The sequence below is a fragment of the Orcinus orca genome, chromosome 20 (assembly GCF_937001465.1).
Source record: "Orcinus orca chromosome 20, mOrcOrc1.1, whole genome shotgun sequence".
Lineage (NCBI taxonomy): Eukaryota > Metazoa > Chordata > Mammalia > Artiodactyla > Delphinidae > Orcinus > Orcinus orca.
In genome coordinates this window covers 9,601,569-9,629,026 of record NC_064578.1, presented here as the reverse complement: position 1 = coordinate 9,629,026, position 27,458 = coordinate 9,601,569, and the positions used below count along the sequence as shown (strand labels likewise).

The following is a 27,458-nucleotide window of genomic DNA, read 5'->3' as shown; positions in this document are numbered from 1 at the left end:
AAATAGATGCATTTTTCCTAGAAACCCCACTTGGAAGAAACTGTGGGTATATTCCTGTTTTACATTTCCCCCCACTTAGAGTCACTGAGGGTGAGATCTTGCTGCAGGGACTGCATGTGTTAGGATGGGAAAATAGAATCAAGATAATGGACACGAGGCAAAAATGTAAGGAAATAAAAACAAGAGTGTTGCCATTTTCTGTTAAGTGTATGTACTGACGTTCTGGCATTCACTATAAGAAGTTGTAAATGGTGCATGAAATGAAAAATTCCTGGTGGTCTCCTGGGATACAGCCAGCTCTCGGCTCTATTCCTGCTGATTGGCTTGGATTATTTTCTCTTTTCCAACTTAAGAAAGAAAAAGGTGTGGCTATAGTGTGGCTAGGTTATGTTGACAGCAGAATCCATTCTGGGTTAATATTTTAATATTTGATAGTGTCCCTCACATTCTTGAAATATATGGGTCCTTTAAAATTTAGCAGCACAGCAGCTGGGTGGTCACTGCCCACCTTGAGCTGTTCTTGATTCCACGTGTTCATGTTTCTCTTGTTTTATTTGCTTTATTTCCTTGCGTATTTGTTCGGATCTCATCTGCCAGAGATATTGAGTAAGGACATGGGAAACATTGTATATGTATTTTATAAATGTGGGAGACAATTATATACATATTTCATACCTCTGCATTGTTGATGGATGTCATGTCCCCACAGTGTAGCCCATGGTCCAGGAAACAGGCAGATGAGAAAAGAAGAGAGCCGGTTTCAGGTACCCTCTCTCTCATGGCTGGTGCTGGGCAATTTACATTTTTCTCTGATTCTCAGAACTATCAAACAAGGTGGGTATTACAATTTCCTTTTATCGTTACCATCATTGTGAGTTTGAGAAGCTCATTATATATTTTTTCTGTATGTCACAGCAAATAAGCATTTTTTAGAAGTTTGCCCCTGTACCACCTAAAATCATCCTGAGTTTTACTAGGGGCATGAACACCACATTTTGGGCAGTTGAGGTCTTGGTGGATTACTTGGTGGAGTGTGAAGGACCTTCACTGGGCTCGGCGTAGCTGTAGAAGAGAATTACCGTGTTCACCTTTATGCTGCCATCGAGGAGTTTGAGATAAACCAGCACTCGTTATTGAAGCAGGGATCCACCTTGGAATTCTATACTAATTGTTTTTCCTCTTTCTGTTCTGGGAGAAAAGGACAGCTGAACACCAGATCAGACTAAAAAACAGTTGCTTTGGGGACTTTGGGTCCTCAGCTCCTTTCTCTTGAATTTCAGAGTGTTTCCAAATAGTATGAATTCTTGCAACTCACTTGAGAAAGGCCCCAGATGGTGTGCCATTCTGTTTCAAGGAGGAATTGAAAAGTATTTCCCTTTACATAACATTGCACTTAGCTCATTCTTCTGCTGTGTCTGAAGTAGAGTCCCCCAAAGGCACAATTGTGTTAACGTTCTGCTGGGTGTTTATTTAACCTGTAAGAGTCCACTTCATTTTGGGGGGCATGTTACGATTCAGTTTACAGATCTTCAGCCCCGTGATTGTGGCTACTGCTCTTCACAGGCTCTTTGAAATGGCCTGCTTATTTCTCAGGTTTGAAATTACACATCTGATTCTTAGGTTTCTTGAGTCACAATGGGCTGGTCTTGTCTCCAAAGCATAAGTAACTCTTTATTTGATCAGCTAAAACAGATCCACTTTTTCCCGCTTCCTGCTGCCATCTTTGAAGTAATAATATACTGTAAAAGATGGCTATGGGATGGTTTGTAGACCGGATGTCATTGGGAAAATAGCATTGATTCAGATGTATGCAACCAGGTGTGTACCTCAGGCTTCCGTCTTAACGCATGCAAGACCTTGGCAACAAAGACCTCTTGACTGTTGATTGTTGTCTACTGGCAGAGATAACAATTGTCCATACGGATTGTGGCCTGTGGTAGAAAATGTTATGTAATGTAGGAGTGGCCACGCCCCAGACGGCATTGAAGACCAGGCTTCCTGGGAGACGCCGCCCCTCAGGAGCTGATGTTCCATTTACAGTCCACACTTGAGATGAGCTGCCCCGGAGTTGGGCTGTTGCCAGTTCCTGGTGAGCCTTCCCAGCAGCACCCCTGGGATCGGCAGTGAGTGTTTGTGAAGGTTGCTGATGGGATCCTGGCCCTTGGTGGGTTGGTATCCCTGGGAGCTTAGTGCCTTGGTAGGGACCTGAATGCCAGGGAGCTTGGGCATCAAGTGTACTGGGCTTTCAGTTAGATTCCCCAGTTTTGTACTAATCACCTGTCAGGTGCTCGGTGCTCTGCAAGGTGCCCCAGAGACACGCATATGACTGAGACCCGCGTGATGCAGTTATATACACATACACACATGACTCATGCCCGGGATGTGATCAGAGCCATTGGAAGCACACAGCACACTATTGTTTTTCTCCTTTTGTTTTTTTTTATTACTGTGTATTTTACATACAGTAAAACTCACGCTTTTAATTGTAGGGTTCTGTGAGTTGTAACACACAGTCATGGACTCAACCACAGTCAACATATAGAACAGTTCCATTACCCCCTCAATTTCCCCTGTGCCCCTTTGAAGTAATTCTCACCCCTTACACCCAGCCGTGGCAACCATTGATTTTTGTGTGTGTGTGTCCCTAGAGTTTTGCCTTTTCCAGAACGTTATATAAATGGAAGTATTCCATGTGGAGCTTTTTGAGTTTGGCTTCTCTCATGTAGCATGATGCATGTATTAGTTATCTGTTGCTGTTAAATTACCCCCAAAACTTAGTGACTTCAAACAGCAAACATTTATTCCCTCCCTGTGTTTTCTACTGCTCTCGTAATAAATTGCCACAAATGCACTGGCTGAACAGAAAGCGTATCCGGTTGCAGGCATGTATGTTCCCACCAGCTTTATACAACGTAATGAAAATATAATAATAGTATTAAAAAACCTGCTAGTTTGGAAGGTAGAAAATACCTCATTTTGATTTTTGCTACTAGTGGAATTTAACACTTTACATCTTGAACTGGTCACTGGTAATCTAGTTTTATAAATTTTTGAAATGTCTTCATCAGTTTTTCCGTTAGACTCTTAGAATGTGTTTAATTTGGTCCCAGTATTCATGATGGGTCAAGTAAGAGAGAAGGCAAAGGTAGCAAGGCCAGGTGCGGGCTGTTGCAGTGTCCAGAGCTAAAGGCAACAGAACCAAAAGCATGGAGTAACAGTGGTGAGCTTAGCTTGAGTTCCCTGGAGATCAGGTCTGGGACAGGGATGTTTGCTCAGATAATTTACTGGGGGAGTGCTCTCAGAAGAAGAATGAGGGCAACAGGTTATATTCAATTGGAGACTAGCTTCAGCCTGACCCGTGTAGGGAGCTCTAGAGAAGGAATTATCCCAGAGTCAGTCCTCCTTGTTAGGAGAGCATCTGGGTGCGGGGCATGACTTTCCAGGTATGATGGCCCCCATCGCTCAGGGATGATTTTCTGGAGAAGTCGGTGCTCTTGGCAGTTGGGAATGAATACACTGGGGCCCCTAAATGAGATCCAGACAGAACACCACACCGCTTGCCTCATTGGAAATATAGGGGACTGGACAATATATTAATAGTCCCTGAAGGGTCTAGAGTTACTGGCGTTGACCAGCCATACTGGCGTTGACTATAGGAGAAGACAGGATAGCAGATGTTTCCTAAGTGTTCATTATCAGGTGACTCGCTAGAGAGTATCACCCACTGCAGAAATAAGGACGTCAGGAAAGGGGGAAAACTTGAGGAGAGAAGATGAAGAGTTGAGATTTGGGGGTGGGTAGGGATGAAATTCTGGAACTTGGGAGGGACGTAGGGGCTGGTGCTATGGGTGTGAAGTTCACCTTCATAGAGGTGTTGTTTGGAGTCCCTGGCTGGATGAAATTGCTACAGGGAAGAGATTTTAGACGGAATCAGAGGTGGTTGCAAATGGAAATCTGGGCAGAAGAAGGGGTGTAGCACACAGAAGCTGAGGCAGTGGTGGCGTTAGGAGGAGGTCCAAGAATGGATTGTATCTCAGAAGCTGAGACAGGGAAGAGGGCCAGCAACCAGGGACGAGCCGGGTCCATTGCCACAGAGAAGCCCACTTTCAGCAGAAGGGAGGTCCTTGGATGCAGAGACTGAGAAGCCGCTGCTCCCCAGGCAGCTTTGAGAGCTTCTGGATGGTGATGGGGCAGAACTCAGTCAGCCTGGTGATAAGAAGAGAGTTTGGGGCCAGGAAGGAGATTATGAATGGAGACAAATACTTCAAAACTATGGTCTATAAATGGGAAGAGAAAGGCTCAGTGCAACTTGAAAGAGCCCCAGTGTCAAGCAGGCATTTCTTTCTCTTTCTAGCCCTCTCTCTCCTGTCTTCCTTTCTTCCACTTTCTTTTATCCACTTTCTTTCCTGATTTTCTCTTAATTGTTGGTCTGAACAATCTCATTAGCCCAATAGGCAGCAGTGGAGATGGAGAGATTGAAGACGGCAGAAAGAGAGGGGGGGTAGTCAATGGATGGCACGCTTGAAGGATGCTCACCCGCAACTTAATAATGTGTTATGTCGCTTATACCTAAAACAAAAAGGAGGGGAGCGAGAAGAAAACTTGGAGATCAACTATCTAAAGCCAGTTAGTGGCAGCCTTTGGGCTCAGCCCCCTTTCTATTTATTATCGCCGTTCATTGCTGTTTCCAGTAGGAAGTATCATTTATGGCTACAGTGTCTAGAAAGCTTGGTTTAGGGAATTCCCTGGTGGTCCAGTAGTTAGGCCTCTGAGCTTTCACTGCTGTGGCCCGGGTTCAATCCCTGGCCGAGGAACGAAGATCCTGCAAGCACATGGTGCAGCCTTGGTCCATTGTCACTCCCGTTGATGACAGGCAGCCATACCCAGTGGTGAATCTTTGGAACTCCACCCTCCTTACCACTGAACAGTTGTCCTCTGGTCCAAGGAATGTGTTAGCCCTGGAGGATGGGATCGCTCCTTTCCAAACGTCATCCCCAGCAGGCTCGGAGAATGCCCAGGGTCCTCTCAACAGAGAAGCATAGAGGCTTTCTCCATGGGTGTATCAGAACCACAGAGAACAAGCACGCCCCCCTCTATTGGAATCTCCAGTTCTGTACCCACAGAAGGTCAACCTGTCGGGTCCCCACTTACCCCTTTACAGACCAGAATCCATCGAAGAAGAAGAAGAAAAATCAGTCCCTGAAAATGCTGACTAATAGCACCAGCTTTGGAATTGGAACGATACTATTTTTGTTTCCATTCTGTCTTTATAGTTTGAACTTTCCTTTTGATATTCTGTAAATATTCATCATCTCAGAGCCTTTTGAATTGCAGTGGCTTTTAGTCAAAACTGAACAAAATATGCCATTTGAATAATAACCTCATTAAAGTGAGGTAAAAGGAATTCTTTTCCTTTTGTACAAGCCAATTAAGTGTCTTTACAATTAAAAAACAAAGTTTAGCACTTTATACTTTCATATTCCATAAGCCTGTTTTTAATTAATAGAGGGGACGAGCTTTAGGTACGTGGTACGTATTTTGCCTCTGGTGTTGTGCAATTAACATTAATGAAGCGTATTAAAATTTGGTGAAAGAGGAAAGGGCTTCCCAGGTTCTCTGTGGGTTCATGCCTCCAGGCTGAGGTGTTAGGTATAGCAAGTTTCTTTGTTGGATGCTGTTTGCGGTTCCTTGAGACAGTGTGCAGGCAAGGGTCAAGGTAGCTGCTGTTGAGAGAGATGGAGCCAGCATTCCACATGCCCAGCCTGTCTCAGAAGTCGGGAAACACTGAAAACAACCAACTTTGAAGAATTTTATCTTCTCTTGTGGATAAAAAGGAAGGGTCTAGAGACAAAGGGAGTAATAACCACTGAGGCCTGGCAGGTACCCAGCAAGATACTGGGGCTTTGCCCGTCACGACTTTGGGTAGGGTGCATGCGGCTGTCCTCAGTTTACACGTAAGTATCAGAACATGGCTGAGCTAGAGTTTCTCTCAGCACTTGACTCTAGCCATATTCTAGGGAGCGTATCTAACAAAGAAGGTACTGTGTAGTGTCCTTGAAGTCAGAGGACCTTTTTATTTTATTTTGTTATATGTCGTTCTTATTCATTTATTCTCTTCTTTATTTATTCCGCCTGTTTCTTTTTTTGATAAGGAGTTTCACTGTTTCTTTTTTAAAAATATTTATGTATTTATTTATTATATTTTTGGCTGCATCGGGTCTTCGTTGTGGCATGAAGGATCTTCCCTGCGGCGCGCGGGATCTTTTTCTGTTGTGGCATGCGTGGGTTCTTCATTGTGGCCCATGGGCTTCTCTTTAGTTGTGGTGTGCGGGTGTTCTCTCTCTAGTTGTGGCGCGTGGGCTCTGTAGTTGGTGGCACGTGGGATCTCTAGTTGAGACGTGCGGGCTTAGTTGCTCTGTGGCATGTGGGATCTTAGTTTCCCAGCCAGGGATCGAACCCGTGTCCTCTGCATGGGAAGGCGGATTCTTTACCACTGGACCACGAAGGAAGTCCCTAGTTTACCTGTTGCTGATACTTACTCTGACCATAGGAAGTTTGCTTCTAATTGCTTTTTCTCCTGAACATAAAATGGAGATAAAAAACATGTCACCTAGAGTTCTTATGTACACAGAGCTCTTAATAAGTGCTTAACTCATATTTAACACTCAAAAAAAAGAAGTATCAACAACTCTGAAAAGGTGGACCAAATATTTGAGATGCAACCTGGAAGGTGCCCATATGTAAGTCATATATTCAGCTGACCCCAACTACATCACCATTTTAGGTTTTAGATAGGTGATGATTTGGAAATAGATCAGACAACAGAAAGAATGAGACAGTTTCCCTATGAGACTTCCATTGCCCAGTGATAATGAGATTTGCACAAATACTTTTTTAGAAGAAACAGTGGTTTCTTTTTTTCTAGTTAAAAGATTAATTCATGCTTTCTACCAAGCATTTAAAGAAGAATTAGTATCAATCCTTTGCAAACTCTTCCAAAAAATAGAAGAGGGAATACTTCTCCACTCACTCTCTGAGGCCAGTATTACCATGATTCCAAAACGAGATAAAGACGTCACAAGAAAAGAAGTCTTCAGACCAGTATCACTTATGAAGATAGATGCAAATATCTTGTAAACTATTCTAGCAAACCAAATGCAACAATATATAAAAAGGATTGAAATTTATACCGTGGCTAAGTGAAATTTATATAAAGAATTCAAGGTTGGCTTAACATTTGAATGTTAATCAGTGTAATATACCATATCAGTGGAAAAAAGGATCATGTCAATAGACGCAAAGAGAACAAAGTTGAGGGCTCCCATTTCCCGATTTCAAAATTGACTATAAAGCTTCAGTAATGAAGACTGTGTGGTCATAGCATAAGCATAGTCATGTAGATAATAGAATAGAATCCACAGTCCAAAAATAAACTCTTACAGGTGGTCAGTTGATTTTCAGCAAGAATGCCAAGACAGTTCACTGGGGGAAAGAACAGTCTTTTCAACAAATGATGCTAAAACAATTGGATGTCCACATGCCAAAGAATGAACTTAGATGTCTTGTGTTTGCCATACATAGGAATTAGCTCAAGATAGATCCTAGACCTAAATGTAAGAGCTAAAACTATAAACCACTTAGAAGCAAGATAGGAATATATCTTTGCGATGTTGGGTTAGATAGTGCTTTCTTAGATACAAGCACAAGTGACAAAGGAAAAAAAAATATATATATATATAAATTATAGTTCATCACAATTTAACACTTTTGTGTTGCAAATGTTACCATCAGGAAAGTGAAAAGACAATCTATAGAATGAGGGAGATGGTGCAAATTGTATATCTGACAACAGACTTGTATCCAAAATATATAAAGAACTTTTATAATTCAATAATAAAAAGATAATTACCTCACTTAAAAATTGGCTCAGCATCTGAACAGACAGTAGATGTTTCTCCAAAGAAAAGATACAAATTGCCAATAAATACATAAATTGCCAATAAATACTAATGCTCAACATCATTAGTCATTAGGGAAATGCACATCAAAATCACAGTGAGGCGCCACTTCATACTCACTAAGGTGGATACAATTAAACAGACAAACAAACAACCCAAGACAGATTTAATGACAAATACTGGCAAGAATGTGGAGAAATTGGGATCATAATACATTGCTGGTAGAAATGTAAAATGGTACAGCCACACTTTGGAAAACCGTCTGGCAGTCCCTCAAAACGTTAAGCATAGAATTAACCATATGACCCAGCAATTCCACTTCTCCTTGTATACTCAAGAGAAATCAAAACATATGTCTCCATAATAACTTGTAAGTGACTATTCATAGCAGCAATATTTCTAATAGCCGAAAAGTGGGAAAAAGACGAAATGTCCATCAGCTGGCAAATGGTTAAATGAAATGTGACGTATCCATGCAGTGGAATAGCTTTTGGCCACAGAAAGCAACGAAGTACTGATACGTGCTGCAACATGGATGAACCTTGGAAACGTTAAGTGTAGTGAGAAAAGTTGTTCGTGAGAAGACCACATGTTGTGTGATTCCATTTATATGACATATCCAGAATAGGCAGATCTAGAAAATAGAAAGCGGATTAATGGTGTCTGGCGGATGGGAGTGGTTAGTGACTATTAATGGATACAGGGCTTGTTTTGGGGGATATGAAAATGTTGTAAAATTAAAATATGATGATGCTTGTATAATTGTGAACATATTAAAAACCAGCGAAGTGCACACTTTCAAAAGCGTAAATTGTATGCTTTGTGAATTACATCTGAGTAATTTTTTAAGAAATCCATGCTTACATAGAAAATTTGGAAAATAACAAAAACAGTAAAAAAAAAAAAAAGAACTAAGCAACCTAGTGATATCCTGCACATCCAGAGCTAACATTTTTCTGTATTTCCTGTCTTGCTGACTGTACGTATAAAAGTCTTTTTCATGGGGGGGGGGTGGTGGCTGGGAAGGGATATGAATCGCACACATAACACTTAATTTCCTCCTTTTTCAATTGATTTGAGAAATTGGGGAACCTCTGACTTAATCCTTGCTGATTTATCTTATCTTCTGTTGGATTTTAAGTTGCTTCTAGTTCATATACAATTTTATAATTCTACCTCATTTATATATCATTATTACTCATTCTTATGCATAAGCTTTTATGTAAATTTTGAGGATTTCTGTGGGAATGAATGTTGGAAACTGTATCAGTTTGCTAGGGCTGCTATAACAAATTACCACATATTTGGCGGCTTACAACGACAGAAATTCAGTCTGTCACAGTTCTGGAGGCCAAAAGTCTGAAATCAAGGCGTCTGCAGGGTTGGTGCCTTCTGAGGAGGGGTCCATTCGGCGCCCTTCACTAGCTTCTGGTGCAGGCGGGCACTCTTTGACAGCCCTTGGTTTGTAGATGCATGTCTCCAGGCTCTGCCTCTGCCTCTGCCTTCACAGTGCCTTCTCTGTGTGTCTTCTGCCCTTCTCTTCTTTTGTAAGGACACTTGTCAATTGGATTTAGTTCTACCTTAATCCAGCGTGATCTCCTCTCAAGGTCCTGAACTTAATTACATTTGTAAAGACGCTTTTAACAAATAAGGTCCCATTCACAGGTTCCTAGTGGACCTATTTTTTGGGTTCACCATTTAATCCCCTACAGAGGCAGTGGCATATCAAGGGGGTAGCAGGTGGCTGTAGGGATAGTCTGCCCCAGGCACGGGCAAAATGGGGGAGCATTGTTTGTAGAAAATTCAAAACCAATAATAAGGACTTCCCTGCTGGCACAGTGGTTGAAAATCCGCCTGCCAGTGCAGGAGGCATGGGTTCGAGCCCTGCTCCGGGAGGATCCCATATGCCGCGGAGCAGCTGGGCCCGTGCGCCACAAGTGCTGAGCCTGTGCTCTGGAGGCTGCGAGCCACAGCTCCTGAGCCCGCGTGCCACAGCTACTGAGGCCTGCGCACGTAGAGCCCGTGCCCCGCGGCAGGAGAAGCCCCCGCAATGAGAGGCCTGTGCATCGCAGTGAGGGGTGGTCCCCACTTGCCGCAACTGGAGAGAGCCAGCGTGCAGCAACGATGACCCAATGCAGCCAAAAATAAATAAATAAATGAATTTATTAAAAAAAAACCAATTTATTAAAAAAAAACCAATCATCATGCAGTGGCAGTTCTGAACATTATCAGTGATAAACTATTACTCCCTAGAGGTATGAGCTGCTGCCCTTTGCACCGCCCCCTGTGTAACCCACCACTTGGAAACAGGATTACCAGGTGAAATAATGTGGATATTTCTAATTCTCATGATAAATGTTTTCAACTTACTTTCCATGGGGTAGGAATATATAGTCTTACCAGCTTTATACAAGGTAATAAACATATGATAATATAAATAACTTGCTAATTTAATAGGCAGAAAATATCTCATTTTAACTTTTGCTACTGGTGGAGTTGAACACATTATCTCTTGTGCTGGTTATTTTATAATCAAGTTTTATGAATTTAAAAAATATCATTGTCAGTATTTCTGTTAGACTCAGAATATGTTTTTCTTGTTGATTTGTAAACACTGTTTACATAGTGAAAATATGGATTCTTTATAGGATTGCAAATTTTTGCCTTTTTTTAAACTTTATTTAGATAACAGATTATTTTAGTTTTTAGATAAGCTTTTCTTTATTGCACACCAGTATTTGTTTTCTAAAAACTCAAGATTCTTCACCTACAGTTTTCCATAAGGATGGAACAAAATCAGATTGTTGCAATAGTAATAGGTCTATGAGAAGTCTCTATGAAAAGAACACTAAGTTTTCTAAAATGAAAGATAGGAAATATTTCGTTTCCTATATCACATATTCCATGCCATTGGTGTGGAATCTGAACACCATCGGTTTCCAGCCCCTTATTTTAAAAGCAAGAATCAGAAACTCAGAGGATTTGGTGATTTGCTTGAATCTGGGACAAAACACTGAACTTTTATCTCTTAAAGCAGTGGTCCTGTAAAACTGTACCCTGTCTCTTTTTCTCTCGTTTCATGTGTTAACTAAATCCCCGAAACGCTTTTTTTTTCTTCCTACAAAGCATTTATTTATGGCATTTTTTTCTTATTATAAAGACAGCACATGTTAATTATGGAAAAAATAAATACGAATAAACTCAGAAAGAAAACAATTTAAGACACTTTGGGTTCCATCCACCCCTAGAGACAATGACTGTTAACATTTTTGTCTGTGTTTCATTAGCATTGTGTGTGTGTATGTGTGTGTGTGTGTGTGTGTGATCATACAATATTATATATTGTTTTTAAACATGAATGCTTTACAGAGTCAATAGATTTGTTATTTTAATGGCTGCATAGTATTCTATCATATGCACATATTCCAATTCATTTAATGATTCCCCAGTTGTACATTTAATTTACTTCTAATGTGTTGCTGTTATGTTGCAATTACAAACACTGTGGATAGCCTTGAATATATTTCTTTATACAGTTCTCGTTAGTACCTTAGGATGATTTCTTACAAATACAATTTCTTGATTAGGATTTAGGATTTAGATTCACATGAAAGGCTTTTATTTTTAAATTTTTTATTATGAAATTAAATATGTGCAAACAAAGAGAAAATATAACAGACCTCCACTTAACTCTCCCCAAGCTGACTTCTAAAATGTAGATTTAACTTGACTTCTAAAAGGAATGTATCCAAACAGTTTGTGCCTGTCTCTTTAGACAGAGCATTTCCACCTTGATATGTTTTACTTAATACCTAGTAAGTGCTGGTTCTGGTGTTGGCTTTTTGACAGCACACTTTCTCCTTTATTCCTTATGTCTTACTTTAAGGGCTGTTTGCATTTTATAGATAACGAAGCTGAGAACTGAATGAGCTAAGGAAGCACAGATTCAACTAGGCGGTAGAACCTGTGTTCCAACCTGGGTGACCAACTCATCCCAGTTTGCCCAGTATGGTCCCGGTTTTGGCACTGAAAGTCCTGCATCCCAGGAACCCCCTTGTCCCCAGCAACTCAGCACAATTGCTCACTTAGAATCCAAGCCCTTCCTGAGCAGAATGGTCTCAGATGCGACCTTCTAGGGCATCCCATTTCCAGCTGTCTGTAGTCCTGAAGATAGTGAAGAATTGGTTATTCCTGGGGGAGCATGGATCCTCCTTGGTTTTAGAGCGTTTCTGTCTGTACAACGTGGGATGTTTTCTTTCAGGTCACTTCACGTGCTTGTGTGCAATGCAGCCGTGTTCGCTCTCCCCTGGAGCCTCACGAAAGATGGCCTGGAGACCACCTTCCAGGTGAACCACCTGGGCCACTTCTACCTCGTCCAGCTCCTCCAGGACGTCTTGTGCCGCTCAGCCCCTGCCCGGGTCGTCGTGGTTTCCTCGGAGTCCCATAGGTGGGTTAGAATTGGACGTTCTGTTCACGTGACCAGCTTCCTCACACCAGCTGATGGTCCCCCCAGCCTCTCTTTTTGCAAATAATTTTCATTAATCCTGCTCCAGAAAGTGTGTACTCAACCTGGCTTACTGAATTTATCGAGGTCTTTTTGTGTGTGTGTGCCCGTGATGGTGGGTGATTATTTGGGGGTAGTGTCGACAGCAAGGTAGATTGTTTTTATAACTATACTTCAGGTCCCTCATTGATTTTGCTTTGAGATGGAATAATAATTGATTAAATCTGAATTCCTGACCTGTACTGATTTGTCATTCACCAACTTCACCATCTCACGAAGAAGAATGTGCAGTTATTCTAGCAGGAGAAACAATGCAATTAAAAACTGCAAGATGAAATCCAGTTGTTTTATAATGAGAAATTAGGGAATTCAGTGCAGACACTAGCTGTGTAATTGTAGAAAGGGAAGTACTGTAGTTAGAACATATTAGAAATCTGGCCACGACTCTTTTGGTCAAAATTTCAATTAAAACATCAGATGGCGCTGCTTTTCTGTTACCATTAGGAGAATATTCAATCGACGAAGACGACAGTTGAAAATTTCCTCGTATTTCCAGCATGTTTTGTTTCTAGAGCTAGATAAACAACTTTGTCTAAAGAGAAGTACCCTGAGAAGATAAAGGACTTGCCGGGTGAGGCTAGATTTAATACATGTTAGGGAGATTTTCCTGGTGTGGTTGGGAGCTTTCACTCCTACCAAAGTAGCTGGAGAAAAATAATGTGCAAGGGCCTGTTTTTTTTCTCCCTCTTCTTCGTCTTAAGTCCTGAAATGTTTTAGTGACCCAGAATGAAGCTTATTTTTTTAAATCATGCTTCCATAAAATGTAACCCCTGGGACTTGGAAGAGAGAGACCAGCCAAGGGTTAGTCTGAACCCTTTATCACTCCCAAACACAGGGGCTTATGGTTGAAATGACACACTGCAGATAGATTTACTTTTACCATTTGAAATTTATGACGGCCGAAATGAAAGGAAAATGCCGGTAATAATCCTCCCCTGCGTTAAAAGACATGAAACATCTCGTAATTAGGTGGTAACAAAATCGGGACATCCTTATCTTTGCAAATCACACCGGGTTCGTGAAAGTGGAGTGGCCTTGTTCAGGCGTGAGGGAGGCTACTGCGGGGGCGATGGGAAGAGAGCTCCGGAAATAAATCTGCCAGCCCCAGTCGTTTGCCAGATGTGGAGGGCACCACGGGATACGTTTAAATGAGCTGGTATTTAATGGGAGATTCTGTGGAATTGTCAGCTGCTTCCTTCCCTTTGTAAATCTGGATCTCAAATAAGTATTTCATGGGACGTCTTTGTTCTCTCCTTAACTGCAGTGTAATTCGCACTTACCTTGGAGATCTGAATCTTGATTTCATTTAAAAGATGGATCGGAAGGCAGGGCCCTGGTCTCTTGAATTCGATCCATTGTAGTTTCCAGACCAGGTCTTCCTGAAGTGTGTGTTATCAGGCCCGCTCCTGTCTGGCGACGGGCACTGGTTTTCTACTTCCCGATGACCTCTTGCCCATATTAAAGGGTGTTTTTACAAAATGTTAATTCTCCCAAGCTGGTTTGTTTATTACACTTGTGTTGCACCCCAGAGCCCGTGTGAATACTGGGCGGGCAGTCCTGGGAGAGCACTCACTTGCTGCTCAAGGACCCAGAGCCCTAAACCATGTCGTAAAACGGAAGGGTTGATATCTAATTACCTCCATAAACCTTGGCGGAATCTCTTCGTTGGAGTCAGGACCCCCTGTTAGGGGAAAAATGAAGTCCGATGTTTGCAGAAAATATTATACCAGACTGCCCCAAGGCAAAATATTTATTAGCCTCCCCGAGTCTTCCCTGTATTTTAGTTACTTATCTGGAACCGGAGCAAGTGAATTGAAATCCATCATATGAAAATGAGAACTTCCTTGCTGTGAAAAAATTTTTCAGATAACAATTAAAATGGAATGAAAAGAGTGGAGTGCTGGCTGAAGGGCTGTAAATGGCTGCAGCTGTGTTGAGTGCCAAGTTGGCACACACACACACACACGCACACACACACACACACACACACACAGCCTCTGATGCAAATTCAGTCCTATTCTTTGAACATACTAGCTTTTGTCTACATAGAATCCAGCCTAATTATTTTAGTTGGGTTATTTAAAAATCCTCAGTTTAAAAAAAAAAAATAAAGGAGCAGTATATAGAGAAATACAAGATAGAGGTCCTCTCAAACAGCAGATGTTAACGTCCAGAGAGCAAATGTTAACATTCGAGTGTCCTGGTAGGAGGATAACTCTATTAAGACGTTATTGTTTAGCTTTGTCAATTTTTCAACTTGAAAACAGGGTAGGCAGCTTTTGTAGATTTGTTTTGCTGCCTCTTGAGCTGTGAGAGGTGAACGCGGTCATTTTTCAGGAAGCGGGCCCCGGCTCAGAGGAATCAGAAAGCTCGCCCACCCTCTCTCCTCCCTGGAGGACTGTCAGTACCAGCTAATCAGGCCTTAAAAATGAGTGTGCCGCTCAGGAGATCAGCAGGTCAGGAGCTCAGGGGTCCACTTATGGGGGAGGGCTGTTTGCAGAGGGCGGGCCTCCTGTTTAGTAGCTGTTTCTCCATCTCGAAACCTTCTTTCAACCTGGTTCCATCTAATTTCTCATCATGGTGGATTTTGTTGTTGTTTTCGCCTTGTTTCTAGGTTGGGGACTAGGAATACCTTCTCTTAGCGGTTGAGTCTACCCAGTGTTCCCCAGAGCATGAGATACTTCTGCATTGTCCTTAAGAGCCAAAGCAGGGAAATCCTTCTAAACATTAGAAAGTGCTGCATGCAGGTGTTCATGAAGGACATAAAGCCTCTGAACAGAATGGGAAGATTTTCCTTTTGAGCAAAGCTCAAAACAAAGCTTTTTGTAATAAAGGAAACTTGGCTCTTAGTTTGGAATTCCAAACCCGCGATCAAACTTCAGTTCTCTAATCCCGTATTTAGGCCGTACTGTGTGTCATAGGCAACATTCAAGGAGCTCACCTCCCGAGAACTCACAGTCTAGGGTTGGAAGCAAATGAACAAATGACTTGCAGTCTGTATGGTAAGGACAGAGGCACAAGGTACAAAGGTGACCTGATTTGCTTTGTTGCTAACGTTGCAGGGTGGCAGGTCCTTGAACAACAGGAATAGCATGGACCAGGTGCCGGAAAGTGTATACTTAATTTCCATCTACCCTGCATGGCTTCTTTCAGTCTGTCCCTCACTGCCACCCTAGAAATCACTGTGACAGCAAGCAGTGGAAGAGTGAGTTAGGGAGAGCTTCCTGGAAGAAGTGACACCTGAGCTGGATTGGGCTAAACAAAGGATGCCAAGAAAGCCGATGAAAGCGGAACGAAGAGTGAGGGAAGGATGCTACCTTCGTCCCGTACCTGTTAGATGTTGTCTAAGTCCTGGATGCTCTTTTCTACTCAGAGCAGGTAGAACTTCTGGGCCATACCTTAGATCATTGCATCCTCAACTCAAGAGTCCTTATTTTTTTTGGTGACAACTCTTCTGTAACACCTTATTACTGTTTTGAAATAAAATTAAGAAATATGGATAATATAACTTCCCTGCATACATATGTTATAATTCAGTGCGCTAGCTTACCTGTAATGTAAGGAAAAAAGTGAATGTGAAGCAAAAGAGCATGTGTTCCAACGTGTCAGTGCTTGGGCGGGACTTCAGGGAAGGTAAGTTATCAGAGAGCCCAGCCCTCCATTGGGATCCTCGCACACGTGGATTGTTAACTGGTGTGCGCCATTGCAGCCTCAAATGCCACCAGCCTCAGGTCAAGCCTCACCTCCCCGCCACCCAATCCCATAAAATTCCAAAGCGCGCTCATTCCTCATTTACATGGTTGTGGCATGCTGCTCCTGGAAATTCAGCGGCTGTTACAACTGTGCATCTGTGTAAAGCACAGCTCGGCTCTAGGCTCAGATAATTACACACAGGCTTTCATGTGCCTGAATGTCCAGTGGGGCCATCTTCCTTGAGCAAGGCTCCGAGTGCGTGGCAGGACATCTCCTGTCCGCGGCCCCCGCCGGCAGTCGTTATGACAACCAGAAAAAGGCTCCCATAAATTTTCAAATTTCCCGCTAAGTTTCACTGCCTCAGAGGATTAAGCTCGGAAGTCTGGGCTCTTCCTGTGGTCTGGGGACTTGGAAACAGGCAGCGGTGATTCCTTTCGGAGTCTCACTGCCTTATCCACGCCAGCGTCTCTGGCCATGATCTTTGTTGATGACTTCGGCTCGGCAAGGTGATTTAACACCGGAAATGGGATGTCACTGACTGAGTCCTGGAGAAGGGGTATTTAATTTCCATTAAGACATGAATTCCGTCTGCCCCTGGGATTCTCTTCTTGGTCATAGCTCCATCTGAAGTGCTCCTTTAAGGAACAACCAGATGATTCCATCATTTTCGTTTTACCTTTTGCTTTCCTTTTCCACAGCGGTTGTCTCCAGTGCCCTTGTTGTGCTCCCTTATTACTCGGGGCAAATGCCCAGAGTTAATGAAGCAGACTCCAAGGGGTCCTTAATGAAGATGAGACTGTCGTCTAGAAAATCCCTTCTGTTATGATCTTTTTTTTTTTTTTTTTTGCTTTTTAGGGAAGTCACTACTTTGTTGTTATTTAAAAAAAAAAAAAGAAAGAAAGAAAGGAAAGAAACAAACAGCTGGTGTTTAACGACTCCGTGAGACCCAATTATAAAACATCAACTAGTTACTTTGATTTGTGTGTGTCCGTGGCATGGATGTACTTAAGAACGTTCGGCTCTGCCAGAACTTCTTTTGGCTTTGTTTACGTTTATCTTCTAAACGTTGAAGACTGTTGGTGGCACCTCACCAAGATTATAACCCCTTTATAATCATTAATTTTTAATCTGCAAAAGAGTCTTGGAGGCAGCAAGGGTCATCTATATTTACTTGGATGCTCAAATGAAAATAATACAGGACGCAAGCATTGGCTAAAATAACCCAGGGAAGCCCTGTCAAAGGTTAGGAATGCGATATCTTTCTGCTTCCAAAAGCAGCAGCCCTTTATTTAAGATGTTTTTCCATTTAATTTAATTATCCTTGAACTTCCTGTTGAAGGTTTTGAAAAATATATGTTAGAGGCAGGGGTGGTGGAGTGGGACTTCAGCCTGTGAAGACCGCTGCATTTATGAGTTTGGGCCTTTATTAAGTGTGCCTTTGGACCCCGATGGTTTATATTGTGAAATCCCCATTGTCTGTTTTTAAGGAGACTTTGTTTCGATGTTTGCCCAATTGAGTTTTCAATCATCTCTGCATAGTTTTTCTCAGATTTCTAATAAAAACACAACGCTATATAAGAAGTCAGAGACTGGCCGTTTCATATCTTTTTGTTTGTTTGTTTGTTTAAGATTTACAGATATTAATGATTCCTCTGGAAAACTAGACTTCAGCCGCCTTTCTCCATCGAAAAATGACTACTGGGCCATGCTGGCTTACAACCGGTCCAAACTCTGTAACATCCTCTTCTCCAGCGAACTCCACCGCCGCCTGTCCCCGCGTGGGGTCACGTCGAACGCAGTGCACCCCGGGAACATGATGTACTCCTCCCTGCATCGAGGCTGGTGGGTGTACACGCTGCTCTTCACCTTGGCCAGACCCTTCACCAAGTCCATGGTAAGTGAACTGCCGCCGCAGACACCTCCAGTGCGCCTTTACGGAAACCCAGGCACACGTGCTTTCTGCGCCTCTCACCTCTTGTGAGGATGAGTCTGGTTTTGATCATCACAGCATCAGGCTTATTAGGGCCCTTGGACACATTTCAGTGGGCTTTAGATTGCATCTGTTTCTCTAGAGGTGTCTTGGAGGGCCAGAGAGAAGATGTGCTCTTGCAGTATTGTGTTAATATGTGGCTGAACGTCTTCATGGAGATGATCTGTTTGCTTTCGATGTGATTTTTTTTGGTTGAGTAAGCACAGTCCTTCAAAACTGTGTTTTGTGTTAGTAGGTGAATGACATGGATTCATGCCTTTTGAATTATTAGCAGATGTGATTCCTTTGTTTCCATGGAGAATCTGTATCTATTGTTCTAAATTCTTCTTTTAATGGGTGTAAACCTTTCCTGGAGAATCCTTTTGTTGGGCTACAGGTGCACTTTATTCTTTACTTCTCCAAAGGTAAGTCCTTTTGGGTGAATCACACGACTGTGGTTAGATTTGGACATGTTCGCAAAGGTAAGTGTGAAGTTCTTTCTGTTTTTGATGGTCCTGTAACAACTGTATCTGGAAACTTCTTCCCTGAAAGAAGTTTGAGGAGGAAGTCATTAGAATGAAGGATGCACATTTTTATACAACATATTTGGTTTATGGTACTTTTCTAAAACACAGGCCTTTAAAAAATGTTTTCCTATTTAGTGGACACCAGTGTTCCAGTTAAGCAAACCTACCATGTAATCCTCAGAAACACCTTGGCTTTTAGGAGTAACAAAAGTCAAGTCATTGACCTCCGATGTTCTGGGCAAATGATCCCATAGCCTCTGAATACAGCCTGCTGCCTTCTTCTGCAGCCCTTCCCACCCACCCTCATTGAGCTTCATGTTTGTGGATGGCTTTTAAAACTGCAAGGAAAATCTTTTGACCTGCCTAGGAGAAAGTAAGTAAGTGCTTTTTTAATCTTCATCAACCAGATGGTTCTTATGCAAAGCAAATAGACTTAATCCAAGAGGTGAATACTTAAAGAACAGAAGAAGTGGGAGAGTCTCTGGAGAGCAGTTCTCCAAGGCCAAGGCCGGTGGAAAATGAGAAAGCGTGTGTGTCCCAGGATTCTGAAGCTTCCCCATCGGCAGGCTGTCCATGATTGCGTGAGAGTAGGTTCTCCACGAGGGCATCTTTGACCATGATTTCCGCTCATTGTCTTAAGTTAGGTCCTTCAGTAGAGATGATAAGGGAGAATATGGGCCTGGACTGGTGTCAGTGCCATTGACAGTACCATGGATGAGTTGTTGTTCAAGTTTATGCAGGGGGTGAGGAGTGGACAGCATCCTTTCTCATTTTCTGCTGGCCCTGTACCTTCGAGACCAACAGCCCAGTCATCGCGTGTGGTTTGTAATCTCTGGCTCTGGAATTTTCTCACTTGTGATTGGTCATTGGTGGGAGCCAAGGAACTCCTCTATGTGACTTCAGAGTCTTGCTTTTTCTTCTGGAATTTCTCTAATCACAGGAACGTGGTGGGAAGGAACTGAGGCGGGGCTATGACTACAAGGACTGTGATGGCGGGTGGTGAAACCATGTCCCCATTGGGTGTGGTCTCCAGTGGATGAGGGCTTGTTGATGGAAAATGGTAGCCACTCTTACTCTGCGATGGGACCACAGGGCTTAAAAACCCTGCACAAGGGCAGGTGGGAAGGAAGAAGAAGACTAGTTCTGGGAAAGTAAAAGGTGGAGTGAATGGTTTTGTTTCTTGGGGAGGGGATCATTGTCTAATAGTTAACATGAACACAACACATAAACGTGTTTAGCCGAGTCAGGCTGGATTGTCTGCTCCTTGGACGTAACGAGGATTTCTGAAAGCGCCAGCAAATTAAGTCAGGCAGGCAACCGTGTTGGGATCACAGAATATTGCTGTTTGGCTGGTAACTATAGTCGGGACTCAAGCCAACGGGAAAACAAGAGCGTGGAGTTGGAAACTGAGACAGGAGTGTCACCATACAGCTGGGCAGCGCAGGAAGTTAGGAGAAGCTCCCCGCTGGATGCGCACCACACCGGGATCTGGTCTCAGTGGTGCCCGATGCCCAGCCTCAGTGGCTCCTTCCTCCTCCTTCACCAGCCGGTGAACAGAGGCTTCGGCCACCCCCCAGCCTGGTCCCCAGTGCTCGCAGCGGGAAAGTGCCCGCTGGGAGCAGTCGTGGGCAACATATAAAACAAGACCTGCTGGCTGTGGCCCTGGGTGAGAGGGGGGTTTGGGAAAATGAGCAGATAACCCTTGAGAAGGTTTGGAGAAAAGTGGAGACGTCACCAAAAGACCCCCCAGATTTGGTTAAGTTGTATTGGCAGTGGTGGAATGTGCCATAAAAGGGCAGGGGACGTAAACCCTTAGCCTGTGTTAGAAAAGGGATTTGACATGACTTCCTGGTGGTGGCAAGTGTGAGAAAGCTGCTGCCTGGGACAGTGGACCTACTACTGACTCTCTTGCTTAGGATCCTGATGGTCAAGCCCCAGCTCTTACCCTTGGAGCTGGGAGAGCTTGGGCAAGACACTTGACCCTTCTGAGCTTGTTCCCTCATAACCAAAATGGCGATAAAGGTTGGCATGAGGATTGACAGTAATGGATTCACGGTCTGTCATATCTTTATACATTTAGGTATTTGGTGGGGTCTCTTAGACCCCAGAGTTTCGTACGACTGAGGTTCGTAAAGAGATGGAACGAGAGCCCTGGCCTTGTCAAATTCATGGCCAGTCACTTCTCTTTGACGAAAATGTAGAACTCTGTATGTGGGACAGAACTCTGTGCCAGTATAGACCTGGGATCTACTGTTTCACTGGTAGGACAGACTGAACTACAGATCCAGCCTCATGTTCTGTCCTTCCATACAGGGCTTGGCATTGCTTCCATCGCGACAAGACATTGTTTTGTGGATGAAGGGCGCACTTCTGCCATTTTAATGCAAACATGTTTTTGGACCTAAGCCATGTGGTTGCATCCCCATTCCCACCCCGGGTAGGAGTTGGATCCTAAATGCTCATGGAGAACCTGAGCATAGATCCAGGGTTCCCGTCTCCCAATGGCTAGTGTTCTGTTTGTGCTTCATCTTTGCCCTTTCTGCCTTGCACTTCAGACAAAGCATTTTCCTTTTGACCTGAGGGCTGCTGGAGTGTGCATTCCATCGCGCAAGGTCAAGGAAACTAGAAACACAGCCAGCCTTGTGCCCGGGAGCCCTGCCTGCCTTCTCCACTGTAGCCGGCTCCCTGAGGTATTAAACAGCAGTATTCTAATATAAACGTCCCTTTTTTATTTGCTGTGACTTGCTGTGACTGCGGTGATTTTAGTTACCATAATTAGGTCACCCTTCGTGGAGTCAGGCTATTTTAAGTGCCTCTTTAAGGAATATTGTGGCAGATCAGTAATTTTACAATTGGAGATTCTTGTGCAACTTTATTAAATGTAATCTGTCTTTTAAATGTTGCCCTTTTACAGTTATACATTTCTAATTGTTGCTGTAAATGCATTATCACTTTGAAATTAATTAATTTTTCCATTTTGCCCGCCTGCAGTATAATAATCACTAATGAGAAACTCTTAGGGATTAATTCTCAGCACAGTGACCCCTACTGGTGGAGCCGTGTCTCTGACACTTCTTCCTCTTGTGGTACAGAGGTCAGGACAGGTATATGGGGGTTTCGGAGGGAAAAGCGTTTTTCCCTCTTCCCTCCAATTTATAATAAAATTAAAGTAATAGATAAAAATGGGAATAGGATTGTCTTAAGTATTGTTTTAAAAATAATGCAGGGTTCCTTAGCTGCTTGTGCAACATCTTCAAGGAAAAACTAAACTTTGCTGGAAGCTTTCTAGTTATGAAGTGACCTCCATCTTATGTGTGTCATTTGCTTATTTTCCCATCTCTCTAGCTTGCTTTTTATTTAAATACTCTAAAATTACATTTTGCATATTGATGCACTAATATATGTTGTATGTTAGTGTATGTAATGTATTCATACATACGTATTACCCTCTGGGGCTTATTTCACAAAATCAGGCATATTGTATTATCTGGTGATCTGTGAGATTTTTAAAGGTGGGTCTGTCTATTTGCTATTGTTGCCATACCCCCAAGTAAGATGCAGCTTGGCAGGTAAGGCCAGGCATTGTGGTGCTTTACGTATCAGCATATATGTCTTCATTTATTGCTTACAGCAGTTGACGTTAGAATCACTCCCCTTATTTTGCGGTTAAAACGCATAGGGAACTTAGCCAACTTGTTCAAGAAAATGAAATATCAGCTGGCAGACCCTCTGCCAGCTACTTGTCCAAGTTCATTTTCTTTGTCAAATATACCACCGCCGCTGCCACATAGATTCAGTCCTGTGGTTGTGTCTCCTTTTTAAAATGTTTGAAAGCACCTTCATGAAATGAACCCTCTCCCCGTTTTCTCCCCCACATACGCTTGAAGTGCTGGTAAACAACGTCTTAGCTCAAGTTCCTAGGTCCACGCCAGCCTTTTGCTATCAGTATGTAAATTTGAAGCTGAGCCCCCTCACGTGCCTCTTAGCGTGTTTTGTGCAACCAGATGTTTGCGATGGCAGGTAACGGTAGAAAGAGTATCATGTGTTAGGGTAGCAAGAGCTTAGCAGATGTTTTAGGGAACCGCGTTTTCAAATCGTTTTACATTTAAAAAAAAAAAAAAAACAACGGCTCAAGTTTGTCGAACTTCTGAAACTATTGGGTTACGTTTCCTGGGGCCGCGCAAAGCCAGTCATTGTGCTGAGTTTTAACAGATGCGCAGCTACCCTGCTAATGGATGGGCCTGCGATGCTGGTTCTGTTGCAAAGTTATAAATTATAGCTAGAAAAAGCACACGGTGTCGTTCTTCTAACCTTCGGGAAAGCCAAGCCTGGTAATTCTGCCCTTGAATAACCCGCTGCAGGGTGATTTATAGTTGTACAATTTAAAACATAATGAAGGAGATAATAGATGTTGATTTGTTCTTTAAATTAGTATTTTAGAAAAATACTCCCCCCCACCCCTCCCCATGAAATACCTGCAGCTGACTACACTCTGGATACTATCAAGGACAAAACTCCCTGTCTGAATCTTTATTGTTACATTGGAGTAGAAAAGCGGGGGCCTTTTTCTGCGTTGGGAGGAGGAAATAGAATTTTCAAAGTGGAAATTTCAGCATATTCTTCACTGATCTAAATATTTTGAGACTCCTGAGTGAGGGTTGAATTCTCTGGCTGCCTCGCCCTTGCCAGGCCAGGTATGTTAGAAAACCAGACTCCTAGGACCTCTCTGTGGTTGGGCCACACGTGGGCTTTTCTGCAAACCCCGCCCCCCGCCTCCACGGTGGCTTCTTTCCCTCGCCGAAGCTACATCCCCGCAGCCTCAAACATTCTTGTTACTTTCCAGGATTATCATTAGCATTGGTTTTATTCATCATCTCTCAATTCTGTCCGGAGCTTTAAGGTTTGCAGTGTTTGCCCAATTTTAAGTCTAAGGGATATGGTCGAATGAAAAAGAGCATAGGATTTAGAATCATTAGGCATGTGTTCAAAATTCAGGTTTCCCCTCTTTTTTTTAGTTGTATAATTTTGAAACGATTCACCCTCTCTCAGGCTCATTTTCTATCATCAGTTTAGATGTTTTGGACTGTGACTCAGCACCCAGTTAAAAGTGGTTGGCGTATCAGAGGTTTGTTTTTCTCATATATCCAGAAGTCCCTAGGCAGCCAGGGGCTTCTTGAGCTAATATTTAGGCAGCTCCGCTGTGATTGTCTTGGCTTTTTCCTCATGATTATAAGATGACTGCAGCAACACCAACCATTGCATCCTGTGTGATAAACTCTGAAGTAAGGGTGGGAGGGATGAGGCCCCTCTTTGCATGCCTTCCTCCTTTATCAAGGAGGAGAACATTCTGTCTCAAAACTGTCCTCCCTCGTAGACTTCTCAGCTCCCACTGGCCAGGATTGAGCCACCCGTCCAGATCCTGGGTACAAGGGAGGCTGGAAGAGTGCATTTTGGCATTTTGTGTTTCCGGGGTGGGAGGCAAGATCTGATGGCAAGGAAAAAGGGTAGGATAATGGCTTTTGAGCAGGCCCTATTGAACAGGTGTACCTAAAGCTTGCTCATCTGTCTAATGGGAATGCTGTCTATGTTATAGGGTCATTGTGAAAGCAAGTAAGAATTAAATGGGAGGCACCTGGCCTTATCTGGTCCCCTTCCACTCACCCAGCTTCACCTCAAGCCACTTCTGGCGCCATTCTCCTTCCTTCTCCAGGTTGCTGAAGTGCACTGCCCTTCAGTCTAGAACACACCTTTCCCTCCCTGCTTAGTTACTTTCTGCTCATCCTTCAAAACTCAACGCAAACATCACACTTCAAGGAAGCCTCCTTAGATGAAGCCTTGGTCAGGACCCTCCATTCTGTGCTCTCATAAGAGTCAGTGCTTATCGTGTGATACTGTCTGACGTGTCATAACGCTCCATCTATATGTGCCGGGGAATGAATGAAGGACCCCAGAATTTGTCCTTCGTAACGTTTAACAGAAATGCAATTTAGAGAAACAACTCCCGTAGTTTTGTGTTTAGTGTCCGTCTTGAAAGTGCTGTTTTTGCCTTCACACTGCTGTATCCCTGGTCCATAAGGTACGTGCTCAGTAAATACTTGTAAATAAATAAACGAAAGACAATTAGGTGCTTAATGAAGGACAATCTTGAATCCATTCTTTTTCATGAGTCTCTCTGAGGTGGGCAGGGGATTGCAGTTCAGAATGTGTAGGTACAGAAACGGATGAGGCTAGGGGGATCCCCTGCCCCCAGAGTCACACAGCTGGTCCATGGGGTCAGAACCCAGCCCCCCGCCCCTGAACCCCTGGTCAGGGGAGACACGAGGGATCCACCCAGTGGTGAGAGTATGGAGAGAAGATGCGTAAGGAGAACAGCAAGGCGTGGGAAAGAAACACTTCAGAGCCGGGCAGCTCTCAGATCCAACCCCAGCTCCGTCCCACACTAACTCTCGGGTACATTTCAAACCCGGGCTAACATCCGTGTGTATGGGCTCGTGTTGAGAATTGAACGGGATCATGAATGTGTAGCATCCAGAATGTGCTAGATGTTCAATAAACACTCACTGGCGTTGCTCTCGTTGACATGCGTTGAGAGTGGAAGATCATGAGTGTATAGCATTCAGAGTAGGCTAGCTGTGCAGTAAACATGTTTTTATCATCATCATTTTTTCAAACAAGGAAAGGGCTGTGTTACTTCCCATTGCTTGGAAATACCCATTCCCCTAATGACAGCCCCGTGTCTGTCACGGAAGATCTAATTTTCCCTGTGAATATTAGGCATGAAAAAACCATATACAGCCCCGAGGAAGAGCTGGACAACATACGGAATGGTGACCAGGCCTGGACCCACAGTGCATAACGTAAGCCCTCCTGGCGGCCTGTGTAAGTACCCCTTAGCTTTGAGGAAGGAGTCCCCCTTTCTTGTTGGAAACAAAGAGGAGGAGGAAAGTATGCTTGGCTTTGTGAGGCCAGGGCTCTTCATGGCTGTATTTTTCTCTGCCTTGCCTTTCTGTGTTTTAAGTCTGGTTGGGCCTTTGTTCCCGAATGAGTGCCTGAGAGGGGGAAAGAAATGACTCTCTGGCCTTAATACGTGTGACAAATTTTTTAATGAACACTTAACCAAGATTTGAAATTCCCCTAGTTTTATCTTCCGCGTTTCCTTTTCTTCTGCGTCCCCGCTGGCTCTCGGGTAATGCATTGCCTCTTTTTAACTCTCTTCCTAGCTCTTTTATTACTTTTAAGTTGGTGGAGCCTTCTTTGATCCTCCCCCTCCAGTTTCCTTTTCTCCAATTTCATACTTCTTTCCAATGATTTTTGGCTGCCGCACAGTTTCGATATCGGAGGCCAGCACGGTTAAACACATGCCAGGAGTTGGTGTTGCCCTGCGATGATGTTTCTGAGACGTTTCTTCTGTGAACATTGATTTTCTTATAACTCACCGGACATGCTGATTTTTCCTCGTGAGGCGGAAGGTAGTGTTTTTCCAGCGGCAATGAGGAGAACTCGAATCTGGGGTTCCGCATTGTTCAGAAGCTGAAATCCACACCCTCCCCTTCTTACTACACTGAGATGAACGAATACGTTGAACATCAGCGCAAGATGTATTCTCATCTTCCCTGAGGACCTACTAAGTGCCAGGCTCCACGCTCGTGGGTTTACATCTTTGTATCTTGTCTTTCTGAATGTAGTTTTAGAGTTTGCTGTAATCAAGCAATTGTGTGTCTCTGAGCAAGTCATATCCCCTTTCTGGGCCTCCATGTTCCTATCTGTAAAATGAGTCATTTAACCAAGATTAGTTGTCCCGTGGGTTTTGGATTTTACAGTGTAATTTGAAAGGAAATTTTTCAAAAAGGAGACTAGTGCAGGCTCATATGCTTTACTCTGAAAACTCTGGATGAAAGACAAACCCACCACCATAGACTGTCACCATAATTTTGTAAAAGAATAGACATTTAAATGCCAGAAACTGTAGGCAGGACATGATGGTGGGACAGAAAGCAGCCCTTTCAGTTGAGTACATTCGACTTCAGGGAAAACCATTTCATTGCTCCCTTGGCCATTGTTCTCAGTATTGAAAATGCTGGGCTTACCCTTGGGAATGACCAGCCTAGAAGATTCCAAAGGTACTGTTTCAGCTGCAGAATTCTCCTGTGCCTCTTTCAGATCCCAGGTTCCAAACTTTCAGCAGCTCTTACTGCATCGCAGTTGACTTGTGAGCATGGAGCATGCGGGGATACGGTTTGTGAAACGCAGACCTATCCAGCCTCACCAGAGTCGGGAGAAGGAGAGCGAAGCAGTAGAGGGTCGAATCAGGGCGGACGCTGATCCAACACATCGGAGTGTTTTTCCTCATAAGCAGCTATTTCAGCCTGTGCCCTTTTGTGACACCCTTTCTGCTTATCTCCCAGTTTCTGTGGGTCTGGAACCCGGCCTCTCTGCTTTAGGGTCAACCTGTGAGTTGCAGTCAAGGTGTCAGCCCAGCTGTCGCCGTTTCAAGGCTCAGCTGGGGAAGGGCCCACTTCCAAGCTTGTTGGCAGGGTTCAGTTCTTTATGGCCTAGAATACTGAGGACTTTGTTTCCTCTCTGCCTTTTAGCCGTGGGCCTCTCTCTCGGTTCTTTGGAGTCACAGCCCTGTATAACCAAACCCCAGAAGGGATATCTCATAACTTTAGTCCATTCTGTTTGGTAGAAGGAAATCAGTGGGTGTGATCCACATTCACAGGGAGAGGATCTCACAGTGGTGTCAGTAC

At 43.5% G+C, this 27,458-nt stretch overlaps 1 protein-coding gene across 4 annotated transcripts in view; it reads left to right on the top strand.

The window, feature by feature from the left end:
• WWOX (WW domain containing oxidoreductase) overlaps positions 1 to 27,458 on the top strand; it is a 976,221-nt gene that overhangs the window by 265,434 nt on the left and 683,329 nt on the right. For 3 of the 4 annotated variants that reach the window (XM_004280121.4, XM_033406434.2, XM_033406433.2), the window contains exons 7-8: positions 12,220 to 12,405; positions 17,845 to 18,109. In XM_004280121.4, coding sequence (XP_004280169.1) covers positions 12,220 to 12,405; positions 17,845 to 18,109 — 451 coding nt within the window. The remainder of the gene's footprint in view (positions 1 to 12,219; positions 12,406 to 17,844; positions 18,110 to 27,458) is intronic. The other variant, XM_033406435.2, reaches the window with a different exon arrangement.